At 34.5% G+C, this 14,523-nt stretch overlaps 1 protein-coding gene across 1 annotated transcript; it reads right to left on the bottom strand.

Moving 5' to 3' along the window:
- Positions 1-1,867: 1,867 nt before the first annotated feature.
- LOC108486243 (L-arabinokinase-like) lies at positions 1,868-14,004 on the bottom strand. Its single transcript, XM_017790194.2, has 30 exons — positions 13,871-14,004; positions 13,575-13,778; positions 13,385-13,492; positions 13,177-13,245; positions 12,866-12,949; positions 12,631-12,707; positions 12,391-12,457; positions 11,783-11,840; positions 11,630-11,697; positions 11,468-11,530; positions 10,787-10,840; positions 10,587-10,689; positions 10,396-10,505; positions 10,143-10,262; positions 9,160-9,216; positions 8,321-8,493; positions 8,069-8,237; positions 7,664-7,747; positions 7,325-7,450; positions 6,973-7,103; positions 6,817-6,898; positions 6,232-6,319; positions 5,660-5,703; positions 5,477-5,572; positions 5,312-5,388; positions 4,012-4,212; positions 3,665-3,830; positions 3,060-3,131; positions 2,285-2,488; positions 1,868-2,178 (listed from the first exon to the last, which is right to left on the bottom strand). The coding sequence occupies exons 2-30, from the start codon at positions 13,677-13,679 to the stop codon at positions 2,059-2,061; spliced, it is 2,976 nt and encodes a 991-aa protein (XP_017645683.1). The 5' UTR covers positions 13,680-13,778; positions 13,871-14,004; the 3' UTR covers positions 1,868-2,058.
- Positions 14,005-14,523: the final 519 nt, after the last annotated feature.

The raw sequence follows: 14,523 nt of genomic DNA, 5'->3' as shown, positions 1-14,523 counted from the left end.
ACAGACCAGACGTCAAAATTATCAGCAGATAAAATCCAAATAAACATGTAAGAGTAAAAACAAATGGTCAGATGTAGCAGGCTACCAAATTAAAAATGGTCAGATGTAGTTGGTTTATACAACTTTGTGCTAGATTTGATAATAGTTTAGTTGATGCAATGGAGATAATTGAATTTTTTTTTTCAACAAATAGAATCCAATTCTTAATGTAACCAACAGATGCATTCATGGCCTTAACCTCTAGAAATTAATAAGCAATTCATATTTTAATTATTAGCAAACAACATAGGAGTCTCCAGTAATGACAATACGATGCAACTAATTTCAAGGTTTAGCTATAAGCAACAAACCAACTATACACAATTACACATCTCCAACAACAATCCTCTTGGATTTTTTCAACCAGCTTTATAAAGCCTAATATTTTGACAATTTGTTGACAGGTCATGCAAATTAACTGTTCACAATATATGCTACACCAAGCATCATCTTTGGAATTATTGATTATAAAGGATTTTTTTATTATGTATTGCTTGCTAATTTCCTCACGCATACATCTATGTTCTCTTTCATCTCAATACACAAGTATTCTCAGTTTCGAAATTCTCTGATTTCTACACCATTGATCCTATTTCAAGGTTTTATGATCACAAAGGTAAATGCAGCTGATCTTTTGTAGAAATCCAATTGCATCAATCATTTTAGCTCTTTAATGCAATTATTAACACAAACATGTCCATATAATTCCTACTGCTACTAACACCAATAACTTTCATCCTACCTCTTCACTACAAGATTACTAATATCATCAATATCTAAAGTTGAATGCAAAGCTCAGAATTTATCATGCAGGCGGCAATTGTAGTTAAGCTGTAAAACTTACACTTCTGGACAGTAAAGAAGGGATAATTATACTAAAAATTTACTATGTGAAATTTTTTACAAATTAGAACATATCTATAATATCACTGCAGCCTCAGTTCCAAAGTTATGTTTCTACCACTGAAGGAGTTCAAGATGGACCACCTAAAAAGCTATCTACTACTCAATCATCTGCGCATTATCACCGGTATGTTCGTATGATACGGATCTCAGGAATTGAGCTCGTTATGTTGGGCTTCAAGACGGCTGAGATTGTGCGTTTTTTGGCGGAGGTCGAGCTGAAGCTCGTGGATGTGCTGGATATAGTATTGCTGGAGCCCTTCCCCTTGCTTGGCGCCACTCTTGGCGGTGCATGTCTCTTTTGTTGACGCCGCTCGCTTCCTCTCGATATCTACCATCAGCATTGAGTATTGTTGCTTCTCAACTATTGCTTTTGCACCAAAGCTGGAAAATCCAAAGAGCTTGCCAGTTTTGGAGAAAATGATGACAACAACCTCAGCATCACAGAGAATGGCAAATTCTTTCGATGGGTTCAATCCATGCTCAACGTACCATAGTTGAATATCAAATTTAGTTGGTCAGTTTCCCCTCTTTAAGAGCTCAAAGGAAAAGGGTTTTTTTATGAAGATGGAAAACACGAAGCTTTTGAGAGAGCAAATCCCCCCCTTCAGGTCCTTAGAACTGTATATAAAGGGACTTTATTCCTGATTGGATTGGATTTCTCGAGTTGAATTTCGAATTGAGTTATAAAATAATTCTATAAGATAAAGTATTTTCCATCTTCCTCAAATTGCCTTAGAAAAGACAGCCGACAGCCGCCCAGTACAACCCTTTCGTTTATTTATAGCAACGATAACCTGGTTTTGAGTTGGTTTATTATACAAATCACAAATTTATTATAAACCAATTCGAATCGTTTTATAACACCGAGGGAAACAATTTCACAACTGCTCATGCAATGGATAAAATAAACAAAGAGAATAAATTCAATTAATGGTAAATATTAACTTTAAATAAATATCCAGAGATTGTTGCTTAATTTATTTTTAAGGAAGATACATCTAAACCAAATAGCTGAGTTTATTTGAAAATAAATAAATGGAAGCGTTATACATCTAAACCAAATAGCTGAGTTTATTTGAAAATAAATAAATGGAAGCGTTGGAAGGCAGCAGTTTAGGATTTGGGAGCGATGCTACGTCGAATTTTTAAATATCCAAACTTGCCTACACCAGGGGATGAACCTTCAAAAATGAAGGGCAAATATCCTGTTGCTTTTTTGTACCTTTGCTGAATCTGGAAATATAGTAATCAGATTTGTTAGATACCTTCCTTTTAATACTAACAATTAATGTACCATATATGAACGTCTAGCTAGCTATATGTTTTCACTTCAACTCACCTCTAGAATGTGTTGGCTGCTTCGGAGACAATTTCTTCCAACTACGCAAACTGTTCCACCAGAGCCGCCACCAGTAATTTTAGCTCCATATAGAGTTCCATCATCAACTCTAGAGGCTTTACCATGCTGCATCTCCTGCACCAACTGTACCAGTCTATCTGTCCCATCGGAACCGAGACCACATGCACTATAGCTGTAGTGGCACTGCAAAAGTGGTATGCAACTACATTTCATCTCTTCTTTCTTTTCACAGAAACATCATTATTGCATTGTTTAAAACCAAAATAAAGAAAAACATCACCAAGCGTGTTTACCAAAGATGAATACTCTAAGTCAGGATATATGTTGATAGGACTACTACCTCTTGATATTATATAGGTTATCTATGGTTCAGCTCCTTTCTTCTTGTTTTCTTGAGAGAGTTGTGTTTGATAAATTTGTACTCTTGATGTTAGTTATTCATAGAGTTGAAGCACTAGTCTCTCAATAACTAATATGAATTCAATTGCAATTAAAAGATATTGTATCCATTAAACAAATAATATTTTCTCTTTTGTTTCCTTTTCATTAAAAAGTCAATCTAACAGACCCCAAGATTTGGTCCATTGGCCAAGGGTGTTCACCCAATACCTATGTCATGGGATTGAATTGCCTGCTAGTGATGAGTGTGACATTGATTTGATCCTACCAATGGAGCTTGAATTGTACCCAGAAGAAAATCTAACTAACCTATCAATTACATAGACAAACCTATTAAAAGACCTTTAGCATATACCTGATACAACAGCTCTCCAAGTGCCGTAAGTTGCTCATTTGAACTCGCAGATGTCAGTAGTGCCTTAAAGGCCTACACATAAATTCACAAAAAATAAATAGAAAACATGTTACCAAGGAAATTCAGCAAATAATTACCAAGGGAAACATACATGTCTACATGTGTCTGGTAATTTGGAGGCCCAAGAATAAGAACATTAATGGATAAAAATTAACTATTGGTAATCAACAACTAGATTAAAAGCTCAGCCACCTTCGAGTACTCCAGGATTGATTTTCAGTAGGAGCAGAATATGCATGTAAAGAGCGGAGGAGGAAATAGAAAGGTTTGAAGAAAACTTACAACAGAAAATTTAGACAGGACCCTGAAGATGTTGTAATATTAACAAAATGGAAATACGACAATATCAACTTAAGCAAGAGTAAGACCAATGCATCAAAAATATTCATAGTGAAGGACACATTTTACAGTTGGAAGAAAATAAACATGACAGTGATTAGAAAATTTTATCTTGCAAAGACACAGTAATTCAATCAATATAAATCAAAATTCAAATGGAAAGTAAATCGATTGTAATCCAATAAGCCGCCAGATCAAAAACCTACCTTGACCCTAAAATTTTCATATACAGGATGTTTAGCAGCAGCTGTTACACTATATGTTCGTTTCTTATCGATTACTGTAACTGTATCACCATGATCAACATATTTCTCCAAAAACACCTCACCAAGCATTGATTGAGGAAGTAGATTGGCATAAAGAGCTTCGTATCTGTAGCACAAGACCAAATGAAAAGGAAGAACTTGCCAGCAAAAGAAACACAGATCTTCAGAGATCATACTAACAGTTACAGTAATCCAAAAAAAAAAAAAGGGCTGTCAACTCTTGAGTTAATTAGGCTAAGTAAAATCTAGAAAAGATGAAAGGAGAAAGCCTCATAAAAGACAGTTACCTGTGAGGTGACAAGTTGCATAAATAATCTAATGAAGCTTCGGCTTCAAGTAATTCTAGTCCATCATTGTCCACTTCATCAGGGGATGCCCCATTAGCAGTAGACATTGATTGAGACAACCTAGTTGATGCTGTAGCTTTTATAATCTTTCGACCCATAAAGGCTCCTATTCGAACAGATCCATAGTCTGCACCTCCAACACTGCATATATGAAAAAAAAAAAAAACAAACAGATACTAAGGAATGGGAATTTCTGTAACAAGGGAAAGGTCAATCCAAATAACGGAAGGTACTGGCAACTATAAATGCATTTGAGTAAGCAATGTTTCAAAGATCATGGACGACCATAAGGTATTCAATTTAAGCACGTTTTAGAGATATATATGGAAGGTAACAGACTTTAAATTATATTTCTTTTAGGGATAATATAATTTTTGACCCCTGAACTTGGCAACTAGGTCCACTTTAGTACTTGTAATTTTTTTTTTTTTTTCACTTTGGTACCTAAACTTGGCAACTAGATCTATTTTTCTCCCTAAACTTAGATTCCGTCAAGATTTGATGCTGTGACAAGTGTTCTTAGAATAAGACTGGACTGGTTGGTCAGACCAATTGGACCGAGAACCAACCAGTATACTGATCCGAAAAAAGGGGTTGAACCAATTGAATAAAAAACTACTTGAAACCAATAAAAAATCAAAATTGGGATGAAAACCAATAGATTTTTTTTTTTTTCAGAAATTGGGATAAACCAATAGTTGAACTAGTTTAATAATTTCTTTTTTTAATTTTTATGAATTTTTAATTAATTAATTAATTATTATTCGTCTAACAGTTGAATTGATCAAACCGATTGATTTGAGAACTAGTGGTCTAACCAGTTCAACCATGGGTTTAGTTATTTGAACACTAAATGTGACACACTCAGATTGTATGTCATCACCTGAAAATTTATATAATTTTTTAAAATTTTCAAATGATGATGTGGTATAGTCTCAGAATGTCATGTCATTTAACTTTTATATTTTTCAAAGAATAAAATGAATCTAGTTGCCAAGTTCAGGTATCAAAATAGATAAAAAGAAAGTACAGGTGCTAAAGTGGACCACTTGCCAAGTTCATGGACCAAAAATTATATTATCCCTTTATTTAAATATAGTGATTTCTGATTTTACAATAAAAAACTAATTAATGCAAGGAAGTTCAACTTAGCATAACTATCCCAGAAAACAAGCGTGCAACGTAAACAATGTTCATTGCTAGTACAGGCTAACCATAATGATGATGATGGACCTAGTACCTGTGTCGTATTCCTGAATCGATTCCCCAAAATCGGATATGACTTGGAATTGTTACAAGACCAATTATCTCAGCAGGCTGCATAAGACAACCATTGATTTTGAATGTCACTTAAGCAAAAACACAACTTCACAATCGATTATTCTGCAGAGGTAATGTCGCTTACCTGACAAACCATTGCAAGTAGTTTATTTGCCTCACCACATGCTGAAGTCATTTGGTCCATAACACCACATGGGGCTCCTACAATGTGATTCTCCACCTAATAAATGACCCAAAAGAATAAGCAAATCAACTAAATGCTTGAAACACGTCTGTCGAATGTAAGATGAAAATATTTATGTCATACCTTTTGGCAGAGTAGGGCAAGCTCTCTTGGACTAATGCTCAATCCTGCAAAGCAAGTATAAGATGGTCTAAATAAGTTACCGCTCAAAATAAAGACCAACTTTATCTGTTACGAAAGGCCTAACCCTTGGAAAGCTGCATTGTATATGATCTAAACACGACAAAGATGATCATGCTTAGAAGTTCAACAGGAAAGCATCAAATGTTCAAAATACTTCACAAATTCAACTGAAAGCTTGATCATCTCCTCGTGCATCAAAATGAAATCAAATGACGCAATTCAACAATCAGAGCATTATGAGGCATTTCTACACCAAAATCTACTAATTACTAGCCTTCTTCTCTTCAAAGATACTGCCTCCCAAATTATGTCTTCCAGCAGATGGCGGCATTCACAAATGATTAATCTGTTTATCTCTATGTAGATTTAATCATGTCTAAAATACAAATTATCCATAAGAAATTACTGTTCTTCGAGTAAAATGAGAACAATCTTTGTCATGTATAGAAAAAAGAGGAAATGTAATAAATATCAAAGTAGTTTCATGTTGAAAATGAGAATTTTAGAAATACCATGAGCGGCTGCTATAGCTGACATGCTAGCAACTTCCACGGCGGCGGAAGACGATACTCCTTTACCCTCTGGGACTGCAGAAGAAACCTGTATGTAGCTGAAAAGTAATTATCTAGATACTAGCAGCAGCATATGTGACTACAACAGAGAAAAGTCAGAACTTATCAGATTAAGTGACTCGTAATATCAATTTCATACAAACACAGAGCCAATTCACACTTCACGGATAAACATACAAACTTTAGTAGCAAAGTGCCTCTGTAAACCATTATGATATATGATTAAACATGACATATAAGCAGCCCCATCAATAGTCGAATAAAAATCAGACCTACTATTAAGCTCAGTTCCCTGCCCATTATACAAGCAAAAAGTTTACCCCCATGCAGTTCTTTTCCATTGAACTCAAAGTACAGTGTTATAAATCTCAAGTAAATTAAATTAAATGCTATGACTAAGAAGCCCTGTCAAATATAAATAGAAAATGGAGGATAAAAGAAAGAAAAGGTGCAAGCTGAAGCGTAAGAAATGGAGGGTAGATACTATTCAGCAACAGCATAAACAACAAAGAAATACCCTCTTACCAGCATGCTAATACTATCTTCAAAGCGTACACCTAATTCTTTCATCAAAACCAAAATTGTCCCAGCAACATATGCCGCCCACCTGATTTGATAAACATAATTAGCATCTAGCATATAGAGTAACAGAGGAAAAATCATGCATGGACAAGGACCCACTTTTGGGATGGATCTTGGGCAAAGTATTTGTTTGCCTTTTCATATGAAATTGGTTGCTCTCCTTCCATAAAGTCAGATAAATCCATGTCAAAAGTTGGGCCACGGTTGCTCAACTCTGAACCATATGATACCTGTCACAATAGTAGGAGCTTAGAATGTATTTCAGAATATGCAACAAAGTGGGTCATTTCTAACTAAAAATGCATGTATATTACTTTCCTAAGAAGAGATTTGTTTGATTAGGATTTAAGAAGAACATGAAGATTTACAGCACACATATTTGCTATCAATTTTGAAGGGAAAAAAATTTATGCAATCAACATTAGTAAGAAACAAATTAATGATATAATACAATTTGCAAAACAGGCATTGGTCCTTGTCCTTTAGCATTCTGCCGTGCAAGTGCATGTTTCCAGAGCCTGTGTTTACTTGGATGATTCCGTTGCACGGCTACATGGCAGGCTTCCCTTATAGGCATCTGTTAGAGTAGGCATGATTGGTTAAGAGGAGAAAGATTAGAATTAATTTCATTGAGATACATTGATAAATCAAGCTGAAAGTAATAAATTTTTTAATTTATTATGAAATTTGACTTGAAGAGAAGGAAAATGGGGAGAAAAAAAAGGAAAGAAACCAACTGAAATTCTACAGAACTATTCAGATAACAGAGCAACAGAAAGAAAAACCTAACCTGCAATACTAGGCTGCCTGAGTAATCAGCAATGCCTCCCATAACATCCAGCCTTCCAGGTGCCCTTGTCACAAAGATGTCCACCTGTACAGAAAATTAACCCAAAGCAATCAACCTATAAACAGGAATGAAGCCAGAAGCAGGACCCAGTTTCAAAATATCAGGATAGTAAAACGGTTACTACGCCTAATATATATTTATCAGCAGGCCTTTCACACTGAATGATTCAAAGTAAGAAGAGTGTTAACTGGTGTTATCCCACATCTAGAACTCTTAGGTTTTCCTGTGGTCCTATATTCGAGTTGTGCCAATTTACATATGGTCGATTGGTTTTTAGATTGGATCCTTAATGGTAATGGATTCTTTTGAATCGCAAAAGAACAAATTTTGTTAGAATTAGCATACCTCCCAATTAAAAAGCCCAGCAGCAGCCTTACGCTCACGCATCTGACGCTTCTCATTATTCTTCTCTGAATCAGAAACATTATTAAGTTCTACCAAAGAATTTAGGAAACTCCTTGTATCGGAAAGACCTTGAAGATCCCCATGAAGAATTTCAAAGTCGTCAGTGCAACTAGAACAAAAATGGAAATGTGTCAAAAAACGACATAATTGAATCCATCACTATCATCATTGATTAAGATAAATAAAACTCACAATTCTGTAATCGCGTTGCTCTCACTCATTTCAGAAGTTGGTGATCCGGTACTTAGACCAAGTTCGTTTTCAGCATTTGTGTACCATTCAGGGATACTGACATCTCTGCCTGGGACCCTTTGCAGTTGATACCCAAGAACTATAGCATCACGTAACCTTCTAACACCACTCAACTATATAAGGAAATATATGAATCAGATAGCAACCGAAGGAACTAAAAGTTGCTTGAATAAATTTTAAAATATCAGTGTAGATGACTTTTCTGAGCAGCAATTTAAAACCTGTAAGAACTTATCCAGCAGTGCATTTATCTATCTGCATTTCATATTAAAATCACTAACCTATACCGTAACATGCAAATTTTCCATTAAAGACAACCTCATTCTAGAAGGACCGCTTATTGTCAAGATGATTTGATTTCCGCCTACTTTCTTAGCATTATATGCATAAGGGGCCACTTAAATCACCATAAAAGAAAAACCCTTCTAATATGCATGCATGATCTCGTAGGCGTCTCCTTTAAAACAATATGATGAAGAAAAACAACTCAACGGTAGGTAACAATTCCAAGTATTTGACAATTCCTCCAATCCAAAATATAAACATAAGAAAATCTTTCAACTAGTGCATCAAGCCAATACACCTCTTGATAGAACTAATAAATTCTGTGATAGCACTACACAAACCATTGTTATAGACACTTATAAAAGAGCAGAACTTTGCTCCTTCCATGGTTAGGAATTTATGTAATACATCGCCAAGACATATAGGCAGGAAGTTTCTGTTTCACACTACAACAAGATTCAGAGTTCAAGCAACACCATGAAAAAATCAGTTACCTTGTCTGAAGCATAATTCTTGCCAATAGCAGTCTCTTGCAAGATGTGAGCTGCCACCTAGATGTTTATCATGATATCAGCATGTTATCAATAAAAACTAAAATACATGTTGAGACTCTTAGAACATAAAACTGACAAGAAATGACATCAAATATTTATACAAACTAGACTCTTCATTGAGCACTACTAGAAATACCTCCAACCCACGTTTAAACAACCAACACAATAAAAATACTGAAAATGAATAAGAACTTCATATTTCCTAAAATACAATATATTTATAATTACGACAATTGGCATGTTTTCTTTTACCAATTCAATATTTTTACAGTATACAAAAGCTTCAAAATTTTCCCCATTCAAATGCAAACCCCCCAAAAAAAAAAAAAGGAAAAAAAAAGTGCAATGATGTCAAGGGTAAAAGGCTCACTCTGGGAACTAGAAGCCTTATAATGCCCAAGGGACAAGAAGTTAAGTGCAATACGTACATGTGCATATTTTTGCATGTGTCTGTAGATATGTACATATATGTGTGTATAAATATAATTATGACAATAAACTGTAAAGATTGATTTAGTTTATCTACAAAACGTGAAAAACTTTTGTTTAGCTTTGTTCAAATTGACAAAAAAGGTGCGCCTACGTGCACCAGGCATATGCCTTATCAAATGGGCCTGGCCTGAAGACGTTTGAGGCGCATGCCTTGACAACACCATGCTCGCCCATGATTGTTAAAGTACACATTCAAATTCTGGTGAAGCTTAATTTGGTTAAAATTTCACATCGCCATCTGATATGTCTACGTGAGTAGCACCCATCAATAATTGTCATAACTAAAAAAGCATATGTATATAAATGTATGTATATACATTTATATACATATGCACTGATCTTCTTGGTTGTAATAGCATAACACAAACCATTGAGATTCATACGCAAAAAGTTTATAGAATTAATAGAAACCAAGAAATGTTAAAATATACCTCACCACCATTAATTCCTCCCTCATAACATGGTTTCAAACTGATTGCACGTTCAAGATAGGGTTTCCAATGGCCAGTGAGTAAATCCCTTCTAATCATCTCAACACCACTTTGATAAAACTGTAAAGAAAATAATGACATCTTAACCAATCCTTGATTATTTAGTCTATATAATCAAATTTCTTAATAATAAATTAGGATATGAAAGATAAGAGATGATTGAAACAAATAAAATAGATGAAAGGAAGGGAACCTCAAGCATATTTCTTAAGAAGGGTTCTTCATTGAAATAATCTCTTCGAACAAAGACAAAAGGTAATTTATATGCCAAGGCTTCACTAACAGTGCCGTACCCAATTTTTCCTGAATCAGTGGATATACTATTGAATATTACTTCTCTCACTCATCTAATGCAGTTTTGCATGTTGAAAATTTCAAACTAACCAAGCATACAGTCAGATGCCGCTATAAGGTCAGGTGTATATGCATCTTTTGGAAGCTTCAAAAAATTAGGTGGAAGCTCCTGGGTATCAGAGGCACCACAAACCTGTATAGTAAAACAATATTCAAGATTGGATAATGCCAGACAGTAAGATTATGCTAGAGCAACCTCCAAGGACAATTGGACGTGCTATAAAAGATACCAGGCACAGCCAACCAGAAGGTAAGTAATCTTCCTTCAACTTCCACCCTGCAGGCTGTAAATAAGCAAACTAAGTGATTAAGTGCACTTTAAAATGGATAAATATCTTAAAAGTCTCGGTACAATTGTGGAATTGTCTAACAGATTGACATAATAGTGCAAGTCCAACAACAGTTTGTCAAATAAAAAAAAAGGAATGTGAAACTTCAGTGAAACAGTCACCTGTCAATACATCACATTCACGATGACATGCAATACATTAAAACATTTCACTTTTTACTCTAGTTTTAAGTTTTAACATGATAATGCAATCTCCGTTAACTGATGGTTAGGTTATTAGATGAACTCTAAAGATTAGTATACTTGGCCAGCAAATAGCAAGTTAATATGTTCAGCTGTTAAACTATTTGCACAAATTATCAGTATCTGAACAGCCACCAACTACTTCAACAGTATATATATTTGGAAATAATCATTCACAAACAATACTCCATGTATATGGGATCTCACCAGCAAAGTTGCAACAAAATAATGATGAACAAATACCATAAGAATAAAAAGGAATTTAATCCCAGTCCCAAGAGAAAAGGGAAAGCCCGTAGACATTAAAACATACACTCCAAATAAAACTCAGAGAAAAACCCATATATCAAGGCAATCTTGAATGGTTTAGGTAATTTACCTGTCCACCAAAGTTGAGAATAACTAGCTTCACATCCTCACCAATTCCGAGTTCCTTTCTCACCTAGAGCCAACAGGATGAGGGAAACAGCAATATATTGAAAACATTGATCAAGATGTAAATTAAATATTGTAAAAGATACAGATACTGCCTTGTTCTAACCTCCTTGCGAGATTTATGCAATCTCCTTACAACTAGAGGTACATCAATAACATCACGGAAAGCAGGCACTGTGAAAACAAATGACATTCAGATTAGACTTTAACAAATTTATAATCAATAATGAAAACATAGGAATGCCATCTCTATACATACTTGGACAGTATCCTGGGAGACGGATGAGAAACTCACAATGTGAATAATCCTCTGCTATCTGTATCAGAGTTTAAAGAGACTAACAAAATTACAAACATTGGAATAACTGATACAGAAACTTACACATGAATGTGTTGCCTGGAAATGATCGCTTAATACTATTAGTGAGCCCAGAGTTTTAAAGATGTTATTGAACTCAAAGCCAACAACTGTACGCAAATATAGGATTCAAACAACATTTGGCATGCTTAAGCATGTGATATAGATTTTTTTTTTAAACAATTATAGGTTTTGACCATATCTGCTCTTTTTGACACAATACCTCGAACTACACATAGCCCCTCCCCAACTCATAAATAGGAGGATAATGCGCTTAAGCTCACTCAAACTCACGTCCTCTTGCATTGGCAATAATGCCCAAGCCAATCGAGTTAAGACTCAATCAGCATCTAATATAGATTTCTCTACTAACAACCTTCACCAGGTATTAATCACTTAATAGGCATATATTTGTGAAGAACTAAAGCCTAAAAGTTCATTAGAAAAATGCCTACTAAGCAGCTAAGTACATCCATAGAATACATGAATCAGTGGATTATAAATATTACCTGCCAAACTATTGAACGATGATGATATCCAGCAGCCATCACATACTCAGCATAAATGAAGTCCCAGCTGCAATCATAGATGGATATAGATCAAATAATTACAAGGAAAACTTTTGGCTTCTGACAATTTCACAGGGTTCATAAAGGTACCAAAAACAGTATGGTATGAAGGGTTTGAGAACAGATTAAATTCTTATAAAGGTGCACTTCTTCCTTGAAACGGTCATGATAATAAATTACCTGAAGTTGGTAACACAGACTGAGCGAATTCCAGCTTCAGCAGCGGTTCGGCATGCAACTGGAACAACATCTGAAACCTGTTTTCATTCACAGCAAACTTCGTTTTAATTTGGAAGACATGTTAAATATGATACAATTCTATGCCTCTTTTCCTTTTATTTTTATTAAAAGGTTAAATCAAAGACTCAGTGTCCCAATTTGATTCACACACTTGAAGGAAAACCAGAATACAAACCACTAAGTCAGCTTTGATGGAGTGGAGCCACTCTACTTCTGTTGCTAAAATAGAATCCCGAGGTCGGACAGCTGTTTCAGAATACTAATATATATAGAAATTAGAAAATATCCAACTAAAAAAGTACAAACAAGGGGGAGAAGGGGAAGGCAATAATAGCACGTAAATTTAAGTAGGTAGATACGGTAGAAACTTTTCAGATAATATGGAACTGAACTCAAGCTATAATATGGTTATGTTGGGAACATGACAATGTTGTAAAAATAAAATAAAATAATTAGAATTTATAACTACAAAAGGGCTTGAAATACCTTCTGCAGGGAGGCAAGACGATCCACGGTCAATGCATCTGCCTGAACTGCTCCACAGTCTAAAACTAGCTGATAATGTCATAGAGAGAAACATAGTAAAACAGATTCGACCATAATTTTGCAGCACAGATAAAGACAACTGTTGAAGTTCTTTAATCCCTAACACATTCACCACTATTATGTTTAATTAAATGAAAAAGGAGAGAACCTTGCGAAGGAAGAGGCGAGGGGACTGAATTTCAGAAGTGTAAACGAAGTCAGGTGCACCGGTAACAACGTGCACATCATGCCCCGCTGCAATCAGATTTCGAACAACCTATAACAATCAATAGGCAGAAATGATAATTGGATCTAAAGGTTTCGAGGGATTAGACAGAATTAAGGACAAAAAGAAAAACCTCTACAACACGAGTGGCGTGGCCGAAGCCATGACCGGTGACATAATAGGCAAAGATGAGGTGATTGATGGATGCAGATTCTCCTCCATTCTCTTCGATCCTCATATCTACCACCACTTTTTGTTTTTTTTTTGAATCACTTCCTTCGTGTTTTGATCAAAATTTCGAGAGAAGTTTGTTTCAATTTAATAAGGAGAGGGGGGCCTATACAAATATGATGACCAATTATTAATAATAGTAATAAATAAAAAGAATTTTTCTTTCCTTAATTAGTTGGATCAAATTTCTCAACTCACAAGGGAAGTTTGTTTCAATTTAATAGTGAGAGAGATGCACACAAACATGTGAGACGGCTACACAAGAGACAGAGTTGAGACGCAAACAAATTCAGAGACAAATAGACTACCGGATAAAGATGATGTCAATTATTAATAATAGTAAGAAGAAAAGGGATAAAGATGATAGTCAATTATTAATAATAGTAATAAGAAAAGGTATAACCAAAGTTTAGTCTTTAAATTTGACAACTTTTTTAATTTTATCTTTGAATTTCTCGTCACTCTATGTTAGTTCAGGAATAACTATTCTCAAATAATTTTTAAATATCAAAATGTATATTTATTATAATATTAACTTGTGATTTCATAAAATTTTAAAGTTATCATATTGCGAGGTAAAGTGTATACGTCTTTTCTTTTCTTTCTATCCTTATTTTTAGAATCGCTACATTATAATCTAAACATTTTATAAAAACAAAAACATTTTATAAAAACAAAATAATATTTTAGGTGATGACGTATCATAATATTAGAGTATCATGTCATCATATAGATCAAAATTAAAATATATATATCAAATTCTATATCGATAAATAAAATATTCTGAGACTAAATTGAAAATTTATCAAATTTAAAAGTCCAATGTTACTTTACCCCATAAATAAAAGATA

This window comes from Gossypium arboreum, chromosome 6 (assembly GCF_025698485.1).
Source record: "Gossypium arboreum isolate Shixiya-1 chromosome 6, ASM2569848v2, whole genome shotgun sequence".
Lineage (NCBI taxonomy): Eukaryota > Viridiplantae > Streptophyta > Magnoliopsida > Malvales > Malvaceae > Gossypium > Gossypium arboreum.
This window is presented reverse-complemented; position numbering and strand designations above follow the sequence as displayed.

What these genes read in the sequence shown, in the direction of transcription:
- LOC108486243 (XM_017790194.2), bottom strand. Translation starts at nt 13,679, where the DNA reads ATGAGGATCGAAGAGAATGGAGGAGAATCTGCATCCATCAATCACCTC. An exon ending in ACGCCACTCGTGTTGTAGAG is followed by an intron (nt 13,493 to 13,574) that starts GTTTTTCTTTTT and finishes TGATTGTTATAG; the next exon opens with GTTGTTCGAAATCTGATTGC. An exon ending in TGCATAAATCTCGCAAGGAG is followed by an intron (nt 11,531 to 11,629) that starts GTTAGAACAAGG and finishes TGTTGGCTCTAG; the next exon opens with GTGAGAAAGGAACTCGGAAT.